We start from the raw sequence: 18,432 nt of genomic DNA, 5'->3' as shown, positions 1-18,432 counted from the left end.
TACAAAACTTGTAATCGCTGCCATATAAGAGCAACATAACACTTCAGGACGTCAGCCGCCTCGCCACTCGTTATTATACTGCAACAGCATGACATCGAGTGTTTTATTCCTTACATACTGTATATAACACAACAAAACGTATTAAAATTGTATTTATGTGAAAAAGAGAAATTGGGAGAGACTTCACTGTCCTGCTGTCTGTCTGAAGAGATGGGAACCAGTATCTGAGAGCATTGAGAGCAGAAAACAGAGCTTTCAGAGCTTTATTAGATTATGAGAGGAATTACAGCCATACAGCAGACAAGGTTATGTCATAATCAGAAAATCTCTGAGAGAGAGAGAGAGATGCATGGTAGCATAATCTATTTACAATGCTAACCTGAAAATGTTAATTCAATCATGAACATACTAAATAAATCGACTTGCGGTTTGGCTTTTGGTTATGGATTCACTGTCATATTTCTACAGCTGAAGCAAAGAACCAGAAGGGACGTTTATCAGCGGCTGAAACTAAAGATGTTCACTAAAGATGTAAAGGTTTAAACCACGTGCTGGTTTTGAAGAACTGAGCAACAGCAATAACAAACTGGGGGTGCATACCGGAAACTTCACACAAAAGCAGACACGAATGTAGACATACACATGCGTTAAAGAGAAAGAATGTATATAGATTGGCGCATGGGATGATCACCGGTTGTCACGGTAATGTGTTATTAAACAGACTCTGAGGACAGATCAGTACGGCTGTGTTGGACAAGGACAGTGTGGAATTACATGAAGAGACCAGTGTTGTTCTGTAATGAGTAATAAATGTCAAAATACACAAGCTGGATATTTACAGGAGAGAAAACTCTGTAAAAGGAATTGTAGCTTGGGAATCGATTATTACTGCATTTGGAGCTGGATCTGAGTGTGAGGAGAACTCAGGATAAATCTCTAAATGAGAAAAAAAAGAAGAACTTATTATATAAGAAACGATTGACAATGACGCCACCTACAGTTGGAAATCTGCTGCTGCTGATAAATTATAGCAGATATAAACATTGTGAAATAAAGTGTGACTAAACACCACTGCTCCTGATTGTAGACAGAACATGTGGAGATTTTTAATGAATACAGCCTCTTTCTTCCCTGATGAAAAACAAACAAACAAACAAACAGTAGAAACCCTCATAGAATTTGTAATGGTTTTAATGGTTATAAGGGGTTATAATTGGTGTTATTATATTGGTTTTAATGGAGACTGTAAAGGTCCCTGTGGGTCTCTACTGGTAATTTGTTGCCTGTTATTGGTGGCATGTTATGGTAATGGTAATGGTTTTAATGGTTAGCTGATGGTTTGTAATGGTATTTGTAGTGGAAACCATGAGAATTTATGTGATAGTTTCTATAGTTTTTTTTAAAGCAGGGTTTTCTCTCTCTCTCTCTTGAAGTTAATAGATAAAAAAAGAAAAGAAAAGAAAAGAAAAGCAGATTGCCATCTTACAGTGCTACTGAGAAACCACAAGCCGAGAAACTGAGAAAGCACGTTCTGACCAATCAGATTAGAGAATTTAACAGTGCGTGGTTAAATACAGTTGATCTATAATATCAATTACACATTAATTAAACCGTGAAAAATTCTTTTACTACAAAACCATCTTTAAGCATTTAAAGTGTGCCGTGTATTCGGTGTGTAAAGAAAGAGAGAAGCTACAGAGGATACAAACATATTAAAATGGATGATTCCTAAGAATTCCAGATTTGCGGTAAGTTCATTTTAGCCTGAGTGTTGTATGTATTTTTTAAATAAAAAGCTGAATTAAACTAGTGAGCAGGAAGGAAACCTGAAGAGAAAATGAACACTTGTAATGTTTAATCCGAGCAGCAGGTGGCGCTGCAGACATACTTTAATTTCACTTTAATGAATAAGCTGTAATACAGTTGAGGTCCCACGTTTACATACGCCTTGTAGACTCTGCTTAATGTTTACAGAAGTTTAGTTATAGTCCACAAGAGACAATAATAACTGATTTACACAAAAGTTTCCACACGCTCGATTCGTAATACCGCGTGTCGTTACCTGGACGATCAACGACACGATGTGTTTATGTCTTGTGATAGTTTTTGTGTTCATGAGTCCCTTGTTTTGTCCTGAGCAGTTAAACTCCCCACTGTTCTTCAGAGAAATCCTCCAGGTCCTGCACATTCTTTACTTTTCCGGCATATTCTGCATATCCGAGCCCCTTTCCATCAGCGTTTATAAGATGTCCAGATCCGTCTTTTCACACCGAGGACGACGAGGGACTCGTTCACGACTGTTACAAAAGGTGCGAACGTTCACTGATGCTCGAGAAGGCAACACGGTACATGAAGAACCAGGGGGGTGTAAACTTTTGAACAGGATGATCGGTGTAAATTTATTTTGATTTCTGGGAAACGTGTAAATATCTTAAATAGCTTCTGAAGGGCGGGGCTAAATGGAAAAAAAAGATCTTTAAACAAAGTAACATCTGTTATGTGAAATAAATTATTAAAGGCAGTACTAAATAAAAACAACATGCAATTTTTATGATCCCTCTTATTATTATTATTATTATCAATTAATTAATTAATTAATTAATTATTACATTTAGCAGATTCTACAAGGTGTATATATGATCTTATAATCATATACCCTAATTTCTCCATCTGGGGATTAATAAAGTATTATCTTATCTTATCTTATGACCTCAACAGCATATTTAATATTTAATGAGGAAAATATAAGAATGAGAAATAGTGATATTAATAAAGAGATACAAGTGCAGGAAAGTGATCTTATACGTTTAAAAAAAATAATAATTACAATGTATTTATTTATATAATATATTATCAATTAAAAATTAAGTCGAAATATCTCAAAATGGTACTTGGTACTTAAAAAAAATGTCCAGATTTAAATGTACTCAAACGTTTAAAAAGCAAAAGTTAATTTATCTGCAATTAATAATTGGAAAAATCAGATTTTTTTTTTTAACAGCACATACGAGACGATTTGTACCCGTGTATGAAGGTTAAGACGTTAGGGGCAGCGTTAGTGTTCATATAGTCACATTCATCAGAAACGGAATATATTATGTATGTAAATATTTAAATAATAATATCATATAAATAAGTACTGTTTGTAGAGTTCACCGAGTGCTTTAAATATAAATTGTTAATCAATAAAAATCAGTAAAGAGAAATAATAATAAAATGCACAGAAACCTGAGTGAATTGGTTGAAATGATTAAATCATAAACAGAAAGCGGTTTGTAAAATGTACTTGGAAGGTCTTTATGAAAATATAAGGAAGATGAAGATATACTCCCGTATTAAATACTAATTTTTTTTTTTTAGTATAAATACCCATAAATGATATTTAAATACAGCAATAACAACATGCAATTACTGACTTTCTTCAATTTAAAAAATCTTCTTTTTTTTCTTTTTTAAAAGTTGTGTAAAATAGTAATGTTCGAGATAATGAAGAGATGGTATAAAAAACTCCTTTTAAACGTGTAAACGTGAAATAAAACACACTTCACACTCGGGTGACTTTAGTGTTTTAGTCAGCGATGTGGACAATTTTCTTCTTTTAAAAAATAAGATACAGTTACACGACCAAACATGACAAACAACCTGGCAGAAACCGATGATCTATAAACAAACAGCTAGCTATTAAATCAGAAGTAAGATTTGTCAGACACTGTCAGAACTACGAAGCGGGAACACAGCGATGTAGATTAGATGTAGATCAGCACTCACAGGAAGGAACGTGTGGATATAGTTCTTGCACTTTTTTGGTTATAAGCTGTCATGTGACTAAAACCGATCAACACGATCGTTAAAAAATAATTAAAAAAGAAAAAGAAAGAAGACATTTTAGTAAACACGTTAAAAACATAAAAACTCCTTCTGACGATTTCCACACAAACGGGAGATTTTTTTGGTTATTGGTGCAGTTAGTTGAAATGAACATCTGACGAAAGCACAGGGTCGATGGAGCCACGTAAGCAGCAAACAGGTGGAATATAATAATAATAATAATAATTAATAATAATAATAATAATAATAACAGTTAATAATAATTAAAAAAGAACAGCATGTATATTTTAAATGGCCCATTGATTTGTTTTCGGTTTTAATCCAGCACTTTTGTGGTGGAACATAAGGTACTGCAGGATCTTCACCGGTGTCCGTCAGTCAGATCGTCACTGAGTCGTCCAACAGCGGCGTCTAACAATCACTGGCCCGCGCTGGAGACAGAAAACAAACGAAACAGGAAACATTATTCGTTTTATTACAATTATCACAACAATGAGAACAATCCCCTGTGTTATGATTTTTGTTAGAACCTCAAGAAATACAGTGCTGTGAAAAGGTTTTTTTTCTTCTGTTTTTAAACGATAATGAAGTTATTTATTGAAGAAAAAAAAAAAAAGTTATTCAATACCACCTGGGTCTGCGTGAAAAGGTATTTGCACCCGTAGTTACTAATTCCCCAAATCTATGCATTTATAATGGGGTTCAGCTGGACCAGGCTCGATTACTGCAGACCCTGTTCAATCACATCAACGCATCAACGTGAAGCTGGGTAAAAGGTCTGGTGAGGTTGGTTAAATGATGAGGAAGAAGGTGATTGAAACACATCAGTCTGGGAAGGGTTACAAAGATGTTTCACAGGATCTGGGACTCCAGAGGACCAGAGCGAGAGCCGTTATCTAAAAAATGGAAAAACAGCACAGTAGTGAACGTTCCCAGAAGCTTCCAAAATTCCTCCAAGAGCACGACGACGACTCATCCAGGAAGTCACAAACGTGCAAAGGAGAACAGCGAAGGACCTACAGGCCTCTCTTGCTTCAATAAAGGTCACTGTTCATGACTCCACTATCAGAAAGACACTGGGGAAAAAATGACATCCATGGAAGAGTGGCGAGACGAAAACCGCTGCGGACCCAGAAGAACATTCAGGCTCGTCTGAATTTTTCCAGAACACACCTTGACGATCCTCAAACCTTTCAGGAGAATGTTCTGTGGATTGATGAGGTGAAAGTGGAACTGTTTGGAAGACAGGGTTAAGGTTACATTTGGCGTAAACCAAGCAACGAATTCCACAAAAAGAACATCATAGTTACGGCCTAGCATGGTGGTGGAAGTGTGATGCTGTGGGGATGCATCGCTGCTTCAGGGCCTGGGCCTGCACAAACTCTTCCTCTCCACTGTACTATAAAGCAATCTGTTCCTGTTGTACATGTACAGTTGCAGCTCTACTTAAAAAGAATGATACAAAGGGGCGTGATTTATCGCAGCCTCTCAGCCAATCATAGCACAGGAGGCGGAGTTACAGACAAGCTCATAGCTACAGGAGGAAATGGAGGATCGCAGCCCTGAACACCCTCTGGGTTGTTTTTTTATCACCGGGGTGGTTTGGGGTTTTAACGTGACCCGCAGTGGGTTGCCAGATTGAAGAGGTGATGTTTGATTTTTACTGTAATTTGTGTTGCAATTTCCAGCGTGTATCGGCGCCTCTGTTTCCTCTCTCAGGTACACGCACACACACAGAGGAAGCCAGTCATCATGGAAACTGTGCCGAGGCTCCGTAGAGAGCAGCACCATACGGCCGAGCTGGCTTTGTGTTTACCGGCGCATCACAGGAGCAACGAGCAAAACAACACTCAACAGATGGAACTCATACACAGGACACGCCTCCAACCGCTACAGCCCACTCGCTCATGTCACACTGCATCCGGTTACTGCAGGTTACACACACACACACACACACCACGACCTTTTCCAAAGTAATCTACACAACAAAAGCAGTATGTTAAAAATACATTCGAATGAAAATGAATTATTTAATAAATACATTTTAATATATTATTTAGCAACATTAGCTAAGCTACCTAAACTAGTGCACTGCACTAGCGTTTCTACTTGCTTCCTCTGCAGTAGAAGCTATTTACGTAAATTTATTAGCTAGTCATGTTTGTTAACTTTAGCTAATGTCTTGTTATATCACGTATTTAAATCCAACACTAGGACACTAACTAAACTTAAACTCTTACACTGTGTACACCACTAGCCAAGTTTGACAACAGGCTAGCTAACATCAGACTAGCTGTGCTATTGTGTAAAGCATTAGCCAGAGTACTGGCAGGTTAGCTAACATTAGGGCTAACACCCTCACAGTGTTTTATTTAGCTAACATTAGGCTAACTATTCTATTGTGTAATAAAAACCTGTAGCTAAGTCTGACAGCACGCTAGCTAGGACTGTGCTAACTATTACATTAGCATTAGCTAAGATCACTGGATCATGCTAGCCTTATCAAGAATAAGGCTGAATGAATAAAAGATGAGAAATGAGTAGAAATTGTGATATTTGTTATAGAGTCAGCTTTTTAAACACTGTACCTGTGTCATTGAGCATCTGTTGGTTCGCTGCGTTACTTCCTGTCCTCCTCCTGGATTAGCAAATAAAGCGATCAACTGTGATTAGTGCTGAATCCACTTCTGTTTCTAATGAAAATATTTAGTATTTTTTAATATCGCACCTCTTGTCCTGGTTAAATTTGCACCTGCAGTGTCCACCTGTAAGAGAACGCCGTCGAGTTCATTTCGTCATTTTACAAAGCATTTTACTCTGCTACAAATCTCCCTGTTTATGTCATTAAAAAAAAAAAAAATGCAGCATATTCTTCACACCATCCAAGACTGTTAACTCTTGAAACCACAGCGAGAGAGTTTTCCCTGCGCTTCAGCTGCTTTCGGGTCTCCGTATCGTCGTGTCGCTCTGCTCAACACTCAACGCTGGAATTCTGGATTGCGATTGGTCGGAAGGTGTTGGTTGCTTTTCTTTAACGGCGGCACGGACAGTAGCGCAGCTGCGAGATCGCACGTTCGCTGTATGTTAATGCACTCGTTTTAATAACTAGCGTTAGGGACATGTACGGTAACGCTTCGGGGTGTGACGATCGGACGAATCGGAACGAACCCAGGAAACGGTCGTAAATAAAAAGGAAAAAAGATTATTATTAGAAAAACGGACAGAGAACCGGTGTGTACAAAATAATTCGGATTTTTGAAAACGATGGGTATTTGACATGCTAGCAAACCAACGTAGCCGTAACGCTGATACTTTTCAAACAGTCCTTCTTTACGTCATCTTCATCATCATCATCATCATCATCACTAACGAACGAATGGTACCCCAGACAATGTTCGGTCACATGTCGATCGGACGATACTGAATTCTTTTGTATCGCAAGTTTTCCGGCACGCTTTCGTTTGTCTTATTAACTTTATTTACAGCTGAACGACTATAACGTATGCTGCGGCATAAAAGGAATAAAACACTTCAGGAGGTTATGGGAAAATAAACTCACTGAGGAGGATAGTGATGCCGATCAGACACAACACTGCGGCCATGATCAGCCCTCCGACACGCAGCTGGTGATAATCTACAGTGCACACACACACACACACACACACACACACACACACACACACACACAGATAAGGAGACAAGGTCATTGGGTAAAACGCCACAGGGCGCCCCCTTGTGGAGCGAAAAGAGACACGCTGCAATTTCCGTAAAATAAATCATGAAAGTCAGGAGATCATGAAAAAGCTGCGATCGTGAAGCGTTCGTATCTACCCGGGGATTTAGTCAGCTTGTTCGCTTTCTTATACGGAGATATTTAAACTAAAACTCTTTTGCGGGACTAAAACTAGCTAATTGCACTGGTCATGTCTAACGAATTGAATTAGCTTAGCATTAGTGCTACAATAAACAGACTATCACAGATGTATATTCAAATATATCCAAGAAGAACATACAGAAAAAGCTTAATCTACGAAATGGGAGTATTAATTCTGTTCATTCTTGCGTATGAAATAATAAGAAAAATCATAAGTGGGCGGGGCCGCAGAGTGTCCAGGAAACTGTGTGCTCTAATGTCAAGTAATCCAGTGAGATCTTTACTTACCAAAAGTGAACGGGTCATCCTCTGACATAAACGAACAAAGAACAGAGTCGTGTTAATATGACATCAGACAGCGATAAACAAATATAAACAAGCAGAGTAGTCAATAACCCAAGTGTCGTACTTTGCTGCTGATCCTCTGCCAGGACGAGGGTGAAAACTAGAAACACAGAAAAGCGTTAAGATCTAAAAGTCCATATTATTTCCACTTGAATAAAAGGAAGCAGGTGCAGTGATTCGTTATTTTCTAGATATTTAGATTTATTTATTCATCACTACTATTAGGGATGAGCGATGTCGATATATTCATTCTTATGTTTGGGCTTTTTTGTGTTTTCATGTTCAAAATCCTTGCATTATTACTCACTGTAATACATCTCTCAAATGGATGAAAAGCACACGTACAGCTGCTAAAAATACATCATCTATGAGATATACAAAGACTTACAGCTTTTATAATACGGCTCTAGCCTTCTGTTTTTTCTGGAAAAATGGGATGAGATACGATCATTTTTTGTCGTATTGCTAACTCATATTCTTCTTCTTCTTCTTCTTATTATTATTATTATTATTTGCAAATAATAATTCTACAATGGATAGGCAATTTTTTCGGCTTCACTGATGAGGACACTAGATGGAGCATAGACGCTCTTTGACACACACACACACACACACACACAGAGTAAACACTAAGGTGACACTGACTCACATGTCATTAAGACGAGTGACGGAATCTGTGCCATGGCGACGTGGCTTCACCTGGAAAACAAGGGGGAAAAAAGTGTTTTTTTTGGTTGAAATCGCATCACAAACGCTCCTGTAGGCCACAGCGGTGTTCTCTGAACACAGATTAAACACACGTTAATATTAACTGCTGTCCAAACATGACCCGGTGTCCTGTGTAGTGAATAACCTCAGTGCTGATGGATCTCAAAAGCCACTTACGCTCTAAATATATATAAATATAAATAAATATATATATATATATAAATATATTTGAAGGCCGACCTTCAGCGAGCCGACCGTGTCTGCGCTCCTCACCAGCACCAGAGGTTATAATTCAATAACCCCTGGTCCACGAGCTGCAGACGAGGAGCAACATATCAGCGACTACCAGGAAACAGAAGCGACTGATAGCGGGTGTAAAAATAGCAGCTGAAAACTCGGGTGAATGTTTGGCAGGTCAGAGATCAGAACACATGCAGGTACTTTGACCCAAAATTGAAGAAAAAAAAAAAACCCCCAACAAACAAACAAACAAACAAACATGTAGCCACCCGGTAACAGAACAACAACGTTACCATGGCAACCAAAACATTCTCTGGGTCAGCGCTAGCCTAGAACGCAAGTTCCGTGTCCAGGGTGCGATCTCGGATATGACCGGTCCGAACGGGCTTGTACGTAGCCCCGCCCCCAAATCAGGTTAATACGTTAGCGCTGTATCTATTAAAACAAAACAAGACAAAAAGCGTGCGGCGTGTGTAACACCGAGACACTGATCTAAATCATCAGAACGAGCATCCGGACGACCCAAAGCCACTCTGGAGAGAAAAAAAAGAGAAGAAAAAAAATCATTTTCACTTAAAAAAAAAAAAAAAAAAAAAAAAAATGTCACTTGTAAACAATTCACACTTTTTTTTAAAAAAACTCATTTTATTTGTTTATTGGATTTAATTGATCTTCTCTTCATAATAATAATAATAATAATAATAATAATAATAATAATAATAATAATAATATTTTTATTGTCATTATTTTATTTATTACTACTATTATACCCTTTGCTATATCACATAGGCATTTATATTATTTAAAAAAATGTATACTGTAAGTCTCTAGCGAAAGTCGTGGGACATGGTGAAAATACGATGTAACCCGAACTGCGCGTCTGGAATTTTCCATGATACTTAATTACCCAATAAGACCGGCGTGTCTGATCCCATCCCCGTCACACACTGTGCGTACTTCTGCCTCTGTGTGTGAAAGGAAAGAATATAATAGAACGGGATCTCTGAGGACGTCCTGAGCTGAAATATTTCACTGCTTTGATCCCAGCAGGTCTGTCCTGATCCTGAGCTCAGTGGAGAAAAGAGCAGCCTTCATTCATTCATTCATTCATTCATTCATTCATTTATTTATTTAGTGCCTGGTGCTGAATTGAAGAAGGTCAGAGCTCGGTACCGTGTAACGAAGACGTGAATTTTATCTGACGTTCATCGTCGGATCACAACGACGGCCTAATTGGATTCGTTCGGTCGATGCAAAAAACGAAGGCAAATGGGCTTTTGTTCTGCAGACTGTGAGGTGAGGTGAACTGCGAGGTGTGTTCCTGCCACAATAGAAACCCGAGACCTCACGCCGACGCTCTTTTGTTCCTCTGGAAATGAAAAACGCGCCGAGCGCAGAGCTCTGGACGATCCAGGCCTCGTTCATTTCCTCTAAGGTCACGATTACGCCAAGCTCGCCGGCTTTCCTCTCGCTCCCACGGCAACGGCGTAGTCACAGATCCAGCTGCCTCGGGGCATTTTTACGATTAAGGATAAGAAATCATTTCGTTAACGGAGCCGTGCTATTGTTCCGCCGGGACATTCTTTAACCCCTTTAACCTCAGCTCGCAGCTTATTTAGATGGAAAGGTCACAGCTTGGCTCCGTGATCCCGGAGAAAATCGCAAACATCGCTGTTGGGATGCAGCAAATCTTTTCATAATCTGGGAGTAAATATTTCAAAGACGTGTAAAGAGATCCGAGTGAAATGTGCGGTATGCATATTAAACACAGCTCTGCCAGAGTTCTGCATTTTCCCCTCATCGCCTCGGAAAAATAACTGGACGCTCACCAAGTGCACAGAATCTCCCCACTGTTCCACTCTTTAAAAAGTCAAAATAACTTTATTCATACCACACCTTCGTCATCATCATCATCATAATAATATTTACAATATAGTACTTTATAACATTAAAAGATCAAATGAAGTGTCAAAATGAATTCCGGATTCTGATTGGCCAGCAGCTCCAAATCACGGGTTAATATTAGTACTAATATGAATGTGCTCGTTCTGGTACAATACGTTACGGTTTCCATAGTAACAGTAACATTCACAGGGACGTGTACGATGGACGCTCCGTATAAACGAATTCTTAAGATACACAACGTGTAATTGTTGATACGGTGACGTTTTCCGTCGTTCATTTAACGTTTATGGAAGGAGTCTCCAGTGTCGGCGCTGTAAAGCTGTAACTTTAAGCTTTCCGACATCTGCTCGCTGCTATAACGTGAGCACTTGTTTTAATAAATAAAAAAACGTCTTATAGAAAAGTGATCAACAGCCCTGCAGTGCAATATAATTCATATTAATGAACACTGGGGTGTGCTTTATGAATATTAATGAGCAGGGGGTGTGCTTTATGAATATTAATGAGCAGGGGGTGGGTCTCTGTACAAACTGAATGTTAAGAAAAGAGGCAACAATATGACAAAGATTTAAACAATAGGATACAGTGTTGTGTAGTGTACTGTTGGGTTGTCTTGTGTAGTGTAGTGTAGTGTATTGTACTATTGTGCAGTGTAGTGTACTGTGTTGTTGTGTAGTGTACTGTGCTGTTGTGTAGTGTAGTGTGCTGTTGGGTTGTCTTGTGTAGTGTAGTGTATTGTACTATTGTGTAGTGTAGTGTACTGTGCTGTTGTGTAGTGTACTGTGCTGTTGTGTAGTGTACTGTACTGTTGTGTAATGTACTGTAGTGCAGTCTAGTGTAGTGTACTGTACTGTTGTGTATTGTACTATTGTGTAGTGTAGTGTACTGTTGTGTAGTGTACTGTGCTGTTGTGTAGTGTACTGTACTGTTGTGTAATGTAGTGTACTGTAGTGCAGTCTAGTGTAGTGTATTGTACTACTGTGTAGTGTAGTGTACTGTGCTGTTGTGTTGTCTTGTGTAGTGTAGTGTATTGTACTATTGTGTAGTGTAGTGTACTGTGCTGTTGTGTTGTCTTGTGTAGTGTAGTGTATTGTACTATTGTGTAGTGTAGTGTACTGTGCTGTTGTGTTGTCTTGTGTAGTGTAGTGTATTGTACTATTGTGTAGTGTAGTGTACTGTGCTGTTGTGTTGTCTTGTGTAGTGTAGTGTATTGTACTATTGTGTAGTGTAGTGTACTGTGCTGTTGTGTTGTCTTGTGTAGTGTAGTGTATTGTACTATTGTGTAGTGTAGTGTACTGTGCTGTTGTGTAGTGTACTGTGCTGTTGTGTAGTGTACTGTGCTGTTGTGTAGTGTACTGTGCTGTTGTGTAGTGTAGTGTACTGTAGTGCAGTCTAGTGTAGTGTAGTGTACTGTTGTGTAGTGTAGTGTACTGTTGTGTAGTGTACTGTACTGTTGTGTAGTGTACTGTACTGTTGTGTAGTGTAGTGTACTGTACTGTTGTGTAGTGTAGTGTACTGTGCTGTTGTGTAGTGTACTGTGCTGTTGTGTAGTGTACTGTACTGTTGTGTAGTGTAGTGTACTGTACTGTTGTGTAGTGTACTGTGCTGTTGTGTAGTGTACTGTGCTGTTGTGTTGTCTTGTGTAGTGTAGTGTATTGTACTATTGTGTAGTGCAGTGTACTGTGCTGTTGTGTTGTCTTGTGTAGTGTATTGTACTATTGTGTAGTGTAGTGTACTGTGCTGTTGTGTAGTGTACTGTGCTGTTGTGTAGTGTACTGTGCTGTTGTGTAGTGTACTGTACTGTTGTGTAATGTACTGTAGTGCAGTCTAGTGTAGTGTACTGTACTGTTGTGTATTGTACTATTGTGTAGTGTAGTGTACTGTTGTGTAGTGTACTGTGCTGTTGTGTAGTGTACTGTACTGTTGTGTAATGTAGTGTACTGTAGTGCAGTCTAGTGTAGTGTATTGTACTACTGTGTAGTGTAGTGTACTGTGCTGTTGTGTTGTCTTGTGTAGTGTAGTGTATTGTACTATTGTGTAGTGTAGTGTACTGTGCTGTTGTGTTGTCTTGTGTAGTGTAGTGTATTGTACTATTGTGTAGTGTAGTGTACTGTGCTGTTGTGTTGTCTTGTGTAGTGTAGTGTATTGTACTATTGTGTAGTGTAGTGTACTGTGCTGTTGTGTAGTGTACTGTGCTGTTGTGTAGTGTACTGTGCTGTTGTGTAGTGTAGTGTACTGTAGTGCAGTCTAGTGTAGTGTAGTGTACTGTTGTGTAGTGTAGTGTACTGTTGTGTAGTGTACTGTACTGTTGTGTAGTGTACTGTACTGTTGTGTAGTGTAGTGTACTGTACTGTTGTGTAGTGTAGTGTACTGTGCTGTTGTGTAGTGTACTGTGCTGTTGTGTAGTGTACTGTACTGTTGTGTAGTGTAGTGTACTGTACTGTTGTGTAGTGTACTGTGCTGTTGTGTAGTGTACTGTACTGTTGGGTTGTCTTGTGTAGTGTAGTGTATTGTACTATTGTGTAGTGCAGTGTACTGTGCTGTTGTGTTGTCTTGTGTAGTGTATTGTACTATTGTGTAGTGTAGTGTACTGTGCTGTTGTGTAGTGTACTGTGCTGTTGTGTAGTGTACTGTGCTGTTGTGTAGTGTACTGTACTGTTGTGTAGTGTAGTGTACTGTAGTGCAGTCTAGTGTAGTGTACTGTACTGTTGTGTAGTGTATTGTACTATTGTGTAGTGTAGTGTACTGTTGTGTAGTGTACTGTACTGTTGTGTAATGTAGTGTACTGTACTGTTGTGTAGTGTAGTGTAGTCTGGTTGTGTTGTGTTGCCAGTGCATGACTCGGGACAGTACACTCAGAACAATCAGGCGTTTGTATCCGACTCCTCTGACTCGTTGGACGCTCCTTCCTCTTGCGTTGCTGTTAAAGCAGCAGTTACTCTGCACTCAGTCGCCTCAGTATCTCTGTCTCTCTGTGTGCTTTACTTATCATCTCACGCTCTTAAACACATGCACACACCCCGAGAATAAACATCACACTCTCTGCATCTAAAACAACCTTCAACATGTCGATGTACCGCTCGACAAAACCACTACAACCGGCCCAGGAACATCTCCGTGCATCTACAGCATACCAGGCCAGCTACCTGCTGGTGAACCAGCTCACGTGTCACAGGTTGACACGCGTCTCCATTTGCATCAGGGATGAAAATATAACGTCACCGTAACAAACACAACAGAAAAGCAGTATTTATATTTATACACGTTGACGTAAGACATGATTAAAAAAACAGCTTAGCCTCGATTAGTGCTTTTTTAACTGAGAGGTTTCACCACAGCAGGATTCCCACTCAATCCTCCATGATCTCTGAACACCTCCAAGTCCCAGTTGGGCACTTAACCTGAAATGATTGCTGCAGTCACATGCTCTGTGTGTGTGTGTGTGTGTGTGTGTGTGTGTGTTTAGGGTGGTGGTTACTGCAGAAGGTCATGGTTACCATGGTTTACTCAGCTTTGAGAACGCTTTTTGAGTTGAAGAGGATTCGACTATGCAATGTAAACATGAAAGTCGTTGGCCACGCCCTCTAACAGAAACACACTTGCCAGCATGTGTGTGTGTATGCATATATGTGTGTGTGTGTGTGTGTATATGTCCATATGTGTGTGTGTGTTTTTACATATTTAGGCCTATTATGAGGACCAAAAAAGGACTAGGTCCTCACAATGATAGGACAATGTCAAATGTCCTCACAATCACCCAAAACAAAAAGTGTTTTTATACAACTTTTATTAAAAATGCAAAATTAAAGAGAATTATTTCACTCTGGTTACTGAGGTAAATGTTAGGGTTGGGTGTAGCATTAATTAACTAACATTAAAAGTTCATATACAGGATTTCGGCCAAAAACGCTCGATTTTTCGGCGTCTTTTTTCAAAATTGAGTTTTTTGTGGGGTTTTTTTGTGGAAAACTACTTGAATCGGTGAAATCACAATCGCACGGAATTGTTTTGTACGGTCCTACAGTATGCAGTGATGTTTGTTGGTAAACAAGGCCTTTTAGCTGTACATATGTCGACGAAAGTGAATCGAAAACCTGCGGAAAATCTACGGTAATTTTGAAAAATTGTGAGCTCCTCGGAATATTGTGGCCTTTGCTCGATGTTGCGTTCGCAAGCTCCTGGAGGGACTGGTAGTCAAATTTTATGATGTTGGAAGTCTGCGAGACAAGCTAGTTCCTGTTCTTACTCACGCTATAGCAACGATAAACAATCGTTCCTCAACAGCCTCTCTTTTTCTTTCTCTCTTTCTCAAAAACGCAGCTCGTCATTTTACCGAGAAACCGCGACGCGTAAACTCCTCTGCCCTGAAGACTTTCCTGTGCTGGGAGACTTTACAAAGCATCATAGCTGTTACAAAGCACTACAACCGGAGACTCCTTCCATAAATATGAAATAAATGCCTCACAAAACAATTTCACCACATTTATGATCATAGGTTTCACTTTGTTAACCAAGAACATGTTTTGTTTATTATTAGTCTTAGATTACACGGAGGGGCCGCTGTAGGAGTCCCTGTGAATGAGCCGTTGCTATAGAAACGATAACGGTATTAGAAACGAGCACGTTAATATTAATATAAACCTCTTGTTCAAACCTGCCTGAGCCGCGCTCTTATACAGAGATACTGCACACCTTCTGACCAATCAGACGCGAGAATTCAACCGCGCATTTTATTTGTATTGAAAATCTCATGTTCACGCCGGTTTGTTATCGAATCTAAATATACAGATCGCACGTATCGAATATTGTGATATACGCACACATTGTCAAATCGCACACCTCTGGTAGATATGATACGGCCCTGTTTTTTTCCACTCACAGTCTCTATACGCAATATCTAACCCCGAACGAGGGGAGTGTGTGGCCTGCCAAAACTCTATCTGCTACAGGAAAACGCTATGTGTGTGTGTGTGTGTGTGTGTGTGTGTGTGTGTGTGTTGTGTGAAAGTATCAGCCAGAGTGTTTTTGTATGACCTTGTATGTATGCTTGTTGCTCACTGCATTCACCTTGTCAAATTCCCTCCTAGGCAACACTTGATCCTCCACACACACACACACACACACACACACACACACACACACACACACACCACAATCACACGCCAGACAAAGGATGCGGAACTCGAAGCGAAGCTAAATTAGGAACAAAACTCTCCGTCGCTGAGAATATACCAGGAACACACACACACACACACACACACACACACACACACACACACACACACACACACACTCATCAACAGTAAATGGAACAGCTTGATTACAGACACGCAGGAATTTGTGTCCACGTCATAATCCTTATTTTTCCTATGAAACCCTTTATAGAAGACTAAATATTCAGGTTGAAGTTCAGGGACTTTTTTTTTTTTCCATCAAAAACACAAGTTTCTCAGACAGAAACACCCGAACGCATGCTAACGCCATGACTCATGACACATTTTTCGTTCCTCATAATCTCTTCCTCCAGCATTTAAGGAAACACTGTCTCGTTTTTTTTTTTTTTCTTCATGGAAAAAAACCTTACACATACATTGGGCCACTAAATTCACAGGAACATAAACACTCAAACGTGTACGTGAAGATATTAACAGTACATCTAGGAACATAATAGATTATCGTACACAGTACATATAACACATAATAGTGACAGCATCATTTTTTGCTTCTGCTCCTTGGTGCTCTTCCCATTCGGAATTATAAGTCGTGCTTTACTGTTTATTTAGGACCAATTTTTGTTATTGCTGTTGTTTTAGGTCATGTGATGGATGTTTTCCTGATTTTTCATTTAACTCCACTCTTCACAGCAAAAAAAATTCCTGCATTATATAACAATACTGAAGTTTTTTGACATATTAAAGACGCTTATTTAGATTAAAAAAAAAATTCAATAAATGAACTATATTGTGTCGTATGCACTGTAATGGGGGGGAGTGCAAACTTTTGAGCTTGCTTACAAAGCGAAATAAATGAATAGAGAATTCTGTTTTTATAGAGAAACAGTAAAACAGACCTAAAAAAAAGAAACTCTTTCGCACTCTACTATATATACTGAGCTAACAGCAATGTAGGTGCTAATCAACTAACAGCTCAGCGTTGTTACACTGCGCTAATAAAAACCATAATTTATTAGTATTTTTTATTTAAAGATGTTTTATATGTATTATTTTTCGGATTAGTATTCGTGCACGGAGAGGCAAAAGCGTCCGAGCTTGCGCATGCATGAGAATTTTTTAAAAATATCACCTGTTTAAAGTCGAGGTTGTGCGTGTGCACGTGTGGAAAATTCCAGAATAAAATATATTTTTTCCACTTCTTTTTTTTTTTTTTAAAACACAGTGCCATGTTTTATTTTCCTTTTTTTTTTTTTTTTTTACATTTTAAACAGAGGAGGATTGTGTGAACTCCATCATCAGCGGTGCATTAAGCGGTGCATGTTGAAACACTGCCTGCTGAGGAGGAAGAACACAAACATGAACATCTGGACTTCATCCACCTCTGGAGCACTAAGAAGGCTTCGGTTCCTCAAAGTGCACCCGTGCTTAGCGATGGAGGAGATCTGTGTTGTTGTTATCGTTGTTGTTGTTGTTGAACTAATGTGCATTGTTTTTGGAAAATGTGGTGCATGCATGAAAAAAATATTCTGACATAAAAGTTAAAGGAACTTACTTAAGACATAAGGAGAACCTTCTGGAGTGTGTGTGTGTGTGTGTGTGTGTGATGCTTATAAAGCGGTATAACAGCATTGGACACGTTCTCTGAGATCTTCCGGGTTTGTATCTAATAACAAAAGCCGAATTTTTTATTTTTTTTGGTAAAAATGTAATTACAATGTCACGCGCTCAGACAAAAGTCGTCACCACAGCAACAGCTGGAGCGGTCAGAGGTTTACAGGGAAACAACCACGACAACGTTATTCTCTCTCTCCCTTTCTCTCTCTCTCTCTCTCTCTGTTTCTCTCACGAAGCCACTCAAAAAGACAATTTAGGACAGTACCTGGGATTTAGGACAGATTAGGGTTTAAAATACATAATATACTGTAGAAAGAAAGGAAATGAAAGAGAAGGTTAAAGGGGTAAAGAAGTGATTTGTTGAACTCACCTCGTTATGAACGCGATGTGTTTGGTTTCTCGACTCGGTAGGGACTCGTTAGACAGGTTTTATCAAGCTAAGGAACTGAATAAGTCAAACCAACACCCTTTTCCTCCTCAACAGGTCTCTCTCTCTCTCTCTCTCTCTCTCTCTCTCTCTCTCTCTCTCTCTCATTGAGTGGGCTGAGTTTTTGAACATGAACGTGACTGTGCGCTTATATTTCGCTTGTCGTGAACGCCGACGCTGAATTTGAGTTTTTCAGCAAACTCATGAATAATAATAATAATAATAATAATAATAATAATAATAATAATAATAATGATAATAATAATAATAATAATAATAATAAATGACTTCTTCTTGTGGTTTTAATCCCTGCAGCT

General features: G+C 39.1%; 1 protein-coding gene across 3 annotated transcripts; it reads right to left on the bottom strand.

Annotated features, from left to right (window-relative positions):
* Positions 1-3,555: 3,555 nt before the first annotated feature.
* Positions 3,556-18,218, bottom strand: LOC108256298 (FXYD domain-containing ion transport regulator 3). 3 transcript variants are annotated; one of them, XM_017452986.2, is made up of 8 exons: positions 18,059-18,215; positions 8,697-8,746; positions 8,112-8,147; positions 7,991-8,011; positions 7,388-7,462; positions 6,557-6,593; positions 6,417-6,466; positions 3,556-4,259 (listed from the first exon to the last, which is right to left on the bottom strand). In XM_017452986.2, exons 2-8 carry the CDS (start codon positions 8,728-8,730, stop codon positions 4,240-4,242), a joined length of 273 nt encoding a protein of 90 aa, XP_017308475.1. In that variant the 5' UTR covers positions 8,731-8,746; positions 18,059-18,215; the 3' UTR covers positions 3,556-4,239. The 3 variants fall into 3 exon arrangements, with proteins under 3 accessions (XP_017308475.1, XP_017308473.1, XP_017308474.1); XM_017452984.3 differs by lacking the exon at positions 3,556-4,259 and adding an exon at positions 4,723-5,756 and having other exon boundaries at positions 18,059-18,218; XM_017452985.3 differs by lacking the exons at positions 3,556-4,259; positions 18,059-18,215 and adding exons at positions 4,723-5,756; positions 8,996-9,501.
* Between the last annotated feature and the right edge of the window lie 214 nt (positions 18,219-18,432).

Source organism: Ictalurus punctatus, chromosome 23 (genome assembly GCF_001660625.3).
Source record: "Ictalurus punctatus breed USDA103 chromosome 23, Coco_2.0, whole genome shotgun sequence".
Classification (NCBI taxonomy): domain Eukaryota; kingdom Metazoa; phylum Chordata; class Actinopteri; order Siluriformes; family Ictaluridae; genus Ictalurus; species Ictalurus punctatus.
Note: the sequence above shows the minus strand (reverse complement) of the source record. Positions and strands in the feature narration are given on the sequence as shown.

Coding starts and splice junctions, on each gene's coding strand:
- LOC108256298 (XM_017452984.3), bottom strand. CDS start 8,730: ATGGCACAGATTCCGTCACTCGTCTTAATGACAT. Junction 8,148..8,696: donor GTCACTCGTCTTAATGACAT/GTGAGTCAGTGT, acceptor CTGTGTTTCTAG/TTTTCACCCTCGTCCTGGCA. Junction 6,467..6,556: donor AAATTTAACCAGGACAAGAG/GTGCGATATTAA, acceptor TTGCTAATCCAG/GAGGAGGACAGGAAGTAACG.